The sequence below is a fragment of the Athene cunicularia genome, assembly GCF_003259725.1.
Source record: "Athene cunicularia isolate RWA chromosome 21 unlocalized genomic scaffold, athCun1 chr21_part1, whole genome shotgun sequence".
NCBI lineage: Eukaryota > Metazoa > Chordata > Aves > Strigiformes > Strigidae > Athene > Athene cunicularia.
The window spans coordinates 8,229,751-8,238,149 of NW_020799127.1; the positions used below are offsets into that span (position 1 = coordinate 8,229,751).

The 8,399-nt window shown below is 52.8% G+C and overlaps 1 protein-coding gene across 1 annotated transcript; it reads right to left on the minus strand.

The window, feature by feature from the left end:
- Positions 1 to 1,989: 1,989 nt before the first annotated feature.
- On the minus strand, positions 1,990 to 7,917 carry LOC113487994 (myo-inositol 2-dehydrogenase-like). Its single transcript, XM_026862958.1, has 7 exons — positions 7,907 to 7,917; positions 7,340 to 7,410; positions 6,726 to 6,834; positions 5,019 to 5,149; positions 3,526 to 3,644; positions 2,715 to 2,871; positions 1,990 to 2,138 (listed from the first exon to the last, which is right to left on the minus strand). Exons 1-7 carry the CDS (start codon positions 7,915 to 7,917, stop codon positions 1,990 to 1,992), a joined length of 747 nt encoding a protein of 248 aa, XP_026718759.1.
- Positions 7,918 to 8,399: the final 482 nt, after the last annotated feature.

Consider the following 8,399-nt stretch of genomic DNA (forward strand, 5'->3'; position numbering starts at 1 on the left):
GCGGGAAAACTCGGTGCCAAACCAGCAGCCCCAGGCCCTGGTCCTCCCGCCACCACCTGGGGGTCCCACGGCAGCTCCGAGCCTTCGGCGTGCGGGAGGTGGCTGCCTCCTCCTCCTCCTCCTCCTCCCGGCCCGGGTGAACCTCCCCAAGGCCGTGACGGCCCCAACGCTGCCACCGGGAACGCGGCTGAATCGTGAACCTGTGGCCCAAGATAACGGCTCATTAATGCACTCTCAGGCTTTAAGGGTTTCGAAACGATCGTTTGTGCTTTCAGCGTTAATTAAGGTTTCTTCCAGTGGCGTGAACAGACACACGCCAACCCCGGTACGAGCGGCACCTTCTGTAATGTTATCTTTGGAAAATGCTGTTATTTTTATAGCTGTGGTTTCTCTTTTGGTTTTTTTTGGTGACACAATAAAAGCACACGTGGGAATCACAACACCCAGCAACTAAAGCCTAGCTTATACTAAAGCCTGGCTTATACTGCACAGCAAGCGTCCTCCAACACCAGCCTAAGCCTCGCCCAGGTGATCTCGAGGGGCTCAAAGCTGCTTCGCTTCACCCAGCGCCCACGAAGCGACGCAGAGCGGGAGCCGCTGCCCAAGCACGGGGCTGGTGAACCCCCCCACAGCCAGGAGAAACCTGCTCGCTGCTCACGAACTGCTACAGGGAGTAGCCAGGCAAGCGCCTACTTTTATAGGTAAAACTGTTGGGTTTTCAATAAATGACTACAAAACAGAGAAGGAAATTGATAGCAATCTTTATCATCAAGACATCGCCTTTCTGTGTTGGAAAAATTACACCGTTAAAAACGGTTTCCACGAGAGAATTGTCTTTAGTTATAAATGTCATCGCTATTTCTACGTTTACCAATATATATCCCATAGGTAGGAACTGGAAATTGATCGAACTAAAGAATCTTGCAAGAAGTGTCACTTGCAAGCTAACGCTCAAGGCAAGAAGTTATTTTAATACCATAAAAAAACCAAACAAACAAAAAACACCTTTCAGAAGATCCTGAAAAACTGGTGTGTGCAAGAACAGTCAAATCCAGACACCCGCAACGAGCTCAAGACAAAAGGAACGAGGAACCTGGTTTAAAAGCAGACCTGCCTCTTGTTGAAGGCACTATCTTCTTCTGTGGTGGATGCTCCAAATCTGCTGGACTGTAAAAACAAAGACCTTTGAAATCCGCCAGCAGACGCCCTTCTGACACGCGGAGAACTTCGATTATTAGTTCGGTTTTGCTACTAAAACGTTAACATACAGCGTTCGTGTTTAACACGAGGAAAACAACAGCCTCCAGCCTCGGGCGGCCCAGCCGAGGCGCAGCCCCATTGCCCGCCCAGGGCCCCCGCGTGAATTCACAGGTTGCACCCAGAAAAAAAAACTCTTTGATAAGGCAGCGCTGAGTGCCTGAAGCGCGCTGCCGCTCCTCTACGGAACAGCCTCAACTTGGGCTCTTCCTACGAAGTTTCCAACGTCCGGAGGTCTCCCTCCCTGCTTTTTCTTTTCCCCACTCCCCAAAATTATTAGATCATAACCTCTTCTCAAAAAGATTTAGAAAACCCAGCAAAAACAACAAATGAAACAATAAATAGGAGGCCCAGAGGCAAGTTCAGCACAGGAGTCACGTCCCCGCATGCGCTGACAGGAGGCGAGTGCGGAGCAGAGGGACCCCCCTGGAGTTGTTCGCAGCAGCGCGTCCGCCCGCCCCGGCCTGTCCCTGTCCCGGCCTCAGCGCGGCCTGAGGAGCGTCGGGCCCCGTCTCCCCAGAAAGCAGCTCCCGGGGGGAAGAGCCGCGGGTGAAAGCACCCGGCATCACCTGAGGGCTCCGGTTGAGGCGCTCAGAGCCCCCCGCAGGCTCCGGGCGCTCCTGGCGGACACGTCAAAGCCACGAGTCTCGTTTTAAGGTGAGAGCGGAGACGTCGGCAGGCGGCGAGAGCTCGGCGCAGCAGAGCTTCACGTTACCCTCGCCCCCGCCGGCATCACACCTCCTCGGTCTTGATCTTGGGCAGAGCGAAGCCTTCGCGGCGCAGGTCCACGGCGGAGCCGCTCCTCCAGGACTGCTCGGCTGCCGCAGCCACCTGCATCGTCCACTGGAACTGCTCTTTGGTTACGGCGGGGAGCTCCTTGCCTGCAGGGACAGGAGCGAAGCCCCAGGTTGAAACCCGTGTTGATCCTTGCTCTGCCTCCCGGCATGAGACTTTAAAGTTTCAGCCCCTTCACCTTCCTGTCCTGTGACTAAAAACCCTTTCTGTCAGCGCAGCCAGAACAGAAATATCTTCACTCCTTCTGGGCAGCCGGGGCTGCAGGCGAGGCTCTCCTTGCTAAACACGACCGTGAGGTCCAGTGTCATCTTCCCCTCCCGGTTTTCAGCTCTTCTCAGAGCGGTTTCAGGCCAAGGCTCCATCCCTCACCCCTCTCGCTGACCCGACAGAGAGAGAAGTGGCTCACCCCAACCAGGTGCCCTCGTTCATCCACTGAGAGGGGTCAGCTGCCGGCGCCCCCCGAACAGACCCAGCACCCCACGTGGTTTTTCACCCAGCACAAGCTTAAACCGAACCACCACGAATCTCACCCCTGGTTTCTCGATTCTTCTCGGGGTTTCAGACACAAACACTAAACGGCTACTGCAGCAGCTCCCGAGGGGAAGTTTTCACTGAAAGCGAACCCAAAGCGACGCCGGCCGCTAACGTGAGCCTCGTCCTACCTGTCAGGGTTCTCAGGAAGTGTCGGAAAAGCTCCCTGTGGGCATCCCTGTAGCGGTCGGCATGGGTCTGCGAGCAGATGGACACCGAGGTCCCGTGCTCCGTAATCCCCAGGGGATTCTGGTTATCGACCCGTAACGTGCCTTGAGAGCCGTGAACCTGCAGGGAAGGCAGCAAACAGGAAATAAATAAATAAAAATAAATAAAAAGAACAGAACATTTTGAAGCTATCGCGCTTTCAAGCTTAACCACCTGGCTAGTCTACAGAAGCCCTGGTTTGTACAACCAAGAGAAAAGACCCTTTTAAAATTTAGGAGTTACAACTGCCAGAGCCCCTGCACGGATCGGACACGGCAGAAAACACCAGGTACGGGTCGGAGTACAGTGGCTCTGCCCATGCAATACATCCACTTTTTTCTTTTCCCACCTGAGCAAAGCTCCTTTTTTAAGTATTTAACGGATATTACTCCTCAAATCCAGCCCACGCATCTGCCATAATTAGTGACTTTAGGGATTTACAGACAGTTTGCCTCCGAGTTTACATATTTCTTCCCCTTTAACACCCTTAACTCTTGGTTTCCTACACCCCTAAACACACCCCGGGAAGGCAACGAATGAGCTGTGCGACAACATTTCAGCCTCGGGAGAGCTGACACCGACTCCTGCTCCAGTATGAGCACACGCAGCCTGCGACCCACCAGGACACGCGAGCAGAGGCAGGACTCGGGCGGTGGAGTGCGGACTGAACCAAGACAAGCCGCCCCGAGGCACGGGGGGGTTCGGGCAGGCCCCGGGCTGTGGGGGAGAACGCACCTCCAGTCGCTGGTCACAGCGCTGAGTGCAGTGCTGGCTGACGTCCAGAGTCACAATCGCTCCGCTAGGAAATTTCATGCTGACGGCTACAGTGTCTGCATCCTTCAAGCAGGCCATATCTGAGGGACAGAAAAGGCGCCGGCTCACACCAGAACAGCAAACCTGCACGTACGAGGAGCAAAGGGGCTGCTCGTCCCCCGCGAGGCCGCGCGGGCTCTGCGACACCTTCAAAGCGGGAGCAACGGCGACGCGCTTCCTGCGGCCCACAGCGGCTGCTTTACCCTGACCAGCACTTCTGAGGGGAACAGAACCCCGCAGAAACACACGGCCCCGGGCCTCGGCTCCACCTTCCCAGCCCGGGGCTCTCCCTGAAGGCGCCGCCACTGCTTCTCCCAACCACGTTCACCTTCCCAGCTTGTTACAGCCAAGACCAGGCAACTTCCAGCACGTAGCTAGGAGGAGGCAGATGGTACAAAACCCTCCCCGGGGCCTTCTGTCTGCTGCATCTCAGTGAGCGTAACGCTGCACACTACACTTTCTAACAACAGCCAGCCGAGGTCGGCGGCAGCCGCAATTACCTTAATTAAAACTTTACATTCCCATTTAGAAAGTGGCGGCTTCCAGTTTTACGGTCAGTTTAAATTAGTCTGGTAACCCGGAGCGCGCCCGTCAGCTTGAGAGGATCCAGAGTGAATTCACAGCTTTAACTGTGCCGAGAGCAACAGGTAAGTGCCCGAGAACTCGGAGAAAGCAAAGAACTGAGAGAGACTGCGCTGACATCCCTGTAAGCGCTGAGCCTCGCTCGTTGTTTTCTGCACTCTGACATCCCCCGACTGCCAGAGCGCGCCCAGGGACAGCTCGACAGCAGCCGCTTCACGTCAGCAGGGAGGTGACCAAATCCAGAAATCAGCACTAAATACCCTGCCTACAGCAACTTCTTTACAAACCTGCCTTCTCTTCACTGGATTAATTTTAAATCTGTTCTACGATGGAGCAATTAGGCCGCGGCTGCCACGCTCTCACGCACTCTTTCTTCCCAATTTTAGTACCGACGTCCAGAGGTACACAAAAAAAAAACTATCAAAAGATTTATTCTTACCTGCACAGAATGCATGCCCCAGTGAAAATATTGTGTCTGGTGCACTCTCTCCCAACAACAAACTGATAAAATCTATATCGTGCACAGCAGCATTATAAAAAATTCCCCCTGGAAGAAGCAAAACCAGGCATTAAGGTCTCCACATTGAAAACCCACAGTTACTGTACATTTCCGAACTGCACGGAGATCGACATAAAAAGCACCCTACATCGAGGACACTAGTTCTAAAAGCAAACAGAAAAATGCGACAAAAATAAAGACTTGTAAAGCAAATGCTCCTCAAAAGAAAACCCATGCAGCTTGAGGCTACGCAGACATCGGGGACTTGCTGCCAGAACCTGGGGCGAGACACATTTCCAGCGCTCGGGGGAAGAACTGGGAAGGCGCCCGGTACCTGAGGTCCTGAGGAGGCTGAGGGACGCCGCCGGGTACAGGCTGCTGACGGCGGAGATCCGCTGGATCCTCCCCAGCGCTTGGCTGTCCCGGACATTCCTGCACAGGAACTGCAGCGCCGGGTCGAAGCGCCTGCGGAGAGAAGCCAGGAGTTAAACCGCGGGGACTAAAAGCATTTAAAGGTCCAGTCAGTTACCCCCAGCTCTTCCCAAAGCCCTGCCTACAAGTTTACGTTCAGCTGAGTGTTGACCCAAACCTCAGCTGAGGTCGGACCCTACGGCCGGGATCGGACCTGCGGATCCTGAGGCAAACTTTAGGGCAGGTACTTTGTGTAATCGCAGATTAGCATCTATAAAATACACATATACTTGCCCAAAGAAGTTTTACTTGCAATGAAATTAACAATTCTCAGCAGAGGAGCACAAAACGGCCACGTGCTTACCCACAACCCGCATCCCCTCAGCCACGGTGTTGAACGCTGAGTGCAAGCTTAACGTGGAATTCTTGGCTTTCAGCAAAGCTCCCGGAGTTCCCCCGATTTAACAGAGCAGAAGCGAATTAAAATGAATCTACTTTCCTTCTGCTTCAATTATTTGATCTTAAGGGTCCAGATCTAAGGTCACAAGTGGAAATATCACTTTATAAAAGATAAATAAATCTATTCCCATCAGACGGGCCAGTAATTCTAACACCAAGCGGAATTTTGACGGCCAGGTGGTTGGCAGTCCTCAGGGTTAAATAACCCTCAAACACCTCCCAGAGGCGTTAGAAAGAAGTCAGAGGTACAGCACGGCTCTAGGCAGGCCCCAGCGTTTGGAAATTCAATTTGGGCTGAAAAGTTCGGTAGTGGATGGGGTCACTGTGTCCCGAGAGACAGTTTAGGGCTCTAAACGGGACTCCAGAAGGTCGCTTGCTCTTTCCTTCGAGGCTCTTCTCTCAGCTTTCACCAGTATTTGCTAACACGAGTACTTAACGTTTCACAGGATCAGCATCAACTCGGTAAGTACAGAATATAATTAGCAAATCAATGAAAACACAAGAGAAGTTACAAAAAAGGAAGAGCTTTCAATTTATGAAAGTGTATCATACTCCCCCGTTGAACGGTGACAACCCACAGGGGCAGAGGAAGCACAGCACACACGGGCAGACGTTTCGTAGGGAAGCCTAAGCCAGGAGCAGAGCCCAGTGCCCGGGGCGCTGCGAGACCCAGCAGGGTGTGAAAAGCAGCTCTGAGGAGATCCCTCAGAGACCTGCCCGACCCGGCGGCTGGGCACGCACGGAAAACCGTGAGGGAAAAACATCCTAAAACACAGGGCAAGAAACCGCCTCAGAGAACGGCACAGCACGTCAGAATATTTCCTCCTCAGCTCCAACAAACCTCGAGGATGGCAGAGACACGGACCCCAACTGCCTTCGGCCACTCCAAGAAACGTGGAGCTTTCACATCCTGAAAGCTTCATCGCTCGAGTTCCACCAGCGTCCGTTTGAGCAAACATTTATCTGAATCTCATGACAGCTAGATTTTATCCCCATTAAGCATGAAGAATTAATCCAACCCAATTAACTCCCAGATGAACAACGTTAACGAGCAGCAGTGAGGCTAAGTTCATTTGAGGACAAATTCAGGAAAGCCTGAGGAATCAGCGCTACTTTCAGAAGGCACACGCTTCGTATCAAGCATAAATCAGGAGAGAAACGCCGGTCTTACTTGTAGAATCCGCACACCAAGGGTCTTCCACATCTGTCAGCTTCGTCAAAACAAGCTTCCGCTCTCTGCCTGTCAAAACTGGGCAGCCTCTCGCAAAACACCCCTTTTCCTGTGCGAAACGGTACAGAACACGGGACTGAGGGCAAGGCCCGTCTGCATGGAGCGTTTTTATCTTGCAGTAAATTATTATCTCTGATGGAACTGAAGCCTGGCTTTTTACTTCTTGATGCTACCAATCCCCTTCTGCCCCCCCGCTGTGGTTTTACGGGGTTTTGCTGTGGTTTGACGAGCTGGTTACGGACCCCAAGGAGCGCGACTGCTTGGGCAGACAGTTCTCCTTTCAGTGCCAGTGCTGCTTCCAGGACTGGGCACTCCGCACGGCCGTACTGGGACCAGCCCAGTACAAACTCGCTGGCGTTAAGCCACTAACATCAGTGTCATCAGCAGAGTAATTTCTCTTCCATTATCCAGATAGAGATAGCCTGCACAACGCAGGGGACACTGCTGAAACGAGACAGGGTTCACGCTGAGAGCCCTCAGCAAGCAGACGAGGTCTGCCTCGACCTGTGCTACCGACTACAGACAAAACCTGAACTTGCAGCTGCTCCTCTTACCTGCCCGTAAAGCGTCGATTACAATCTCGGAGGCTTCTTTGGGCGGTGAACAAATAATGGCTCCAGAGACCCTGCAGAAATCAAAAGAAAGATCTTCAGTGAAGGCAAGGTTTTCACTAGAACGACCCAGGCTCCAAAGCTCCTTTCAGTTAGTTATTTCTATGACAGCTGCCTTCAACTCTGAGGATGAGTTTAAAAAAAAAATTTAAAAAAAAAAAAGACATAAAACCCCACTGCTCTGGAAGAGCAAGTTACATTATAAAAAGAACTCGGTACCTGCTTGCAGGGATGAAATACGGGGCGACACATTAAGGTTAAAATTAGAAGAGGCACAATGGAATTGCATTGCTTTTCCTGCATCTTAGAGGAGAAGGTGTCCTCTGAAAAGGAGTTAAATCCTCTAGTTAACACAGAGCGAGATCGAAAGTATTTATGTGGTAGAGCTGCTGAACAAGTGATCAGCACGTCTCAGCTTATCACTCTTCAGTTCCTAGTATCAAATCCAGCTTTCTTAAAAGCTCTGCCTTTCACCTTTGCAATATTTCAAATACCAATCTGAGACCTGACTGTAACCACATCACTTAGCTGTCACTCGTTCAGTTCAACTGTAAAGCGAAACACCACACGCTCTTCCCTTTACACCAACACTCGCTTTCCTCAAACAGCTTCAAAAGAGCCCCCAAGCTCAGCCAGCTGCTCCGAGGCAGAAAAACTGGCAGGCAGCAGGAAAGCCTGTCACATATAGCTCCGTGGGGACGGAGGAAACCAAGGCTTTTTTATATTTCCTAACAAACTGCCTGCAGCTAAACTCCGAGTTTCCACCGACACAGGGTACGGGAGCGAAGCTGAGCTGCTCGGGGACGCGGGAGCACCTCTGGGCGGGTGACATGAGGCTGAGCCTCTAACGGCCCCTCGGTCTCGCTCCGTTCCCCCGCGCGGGGCCGGGCGAGCACCGTCTGGACCCGCTGCGGCGGAGCAGCGTTCTGCAGAGGGGACACAGGCCCGGCACGGAGACCCCAGCCGCGAGCCCGGCGGCAGGGAGGCAGCAGGGCCGGCCCGG

Excerpts from the sequence above, each read along its gene's own strand:
- LOC113487994 (XM_026862958.1), bottom strand. Across the intron at positions 6,835-7,339 it reads AATCGACGCTTTACGGGCAG|GAAAAGGGGTGTTTTGCGAG; the intron begins GTAAGAGGAGCA and ends CGTTTCGCACAG. Across the intron at positions 3,645-5,018 it reads CAGCCTCCTCAGGACCTCAG|ATATGGCCTGCTTGAAGGAT; the intron begins GTACCGGGCGCC and ends TCTGTCCCTCAG.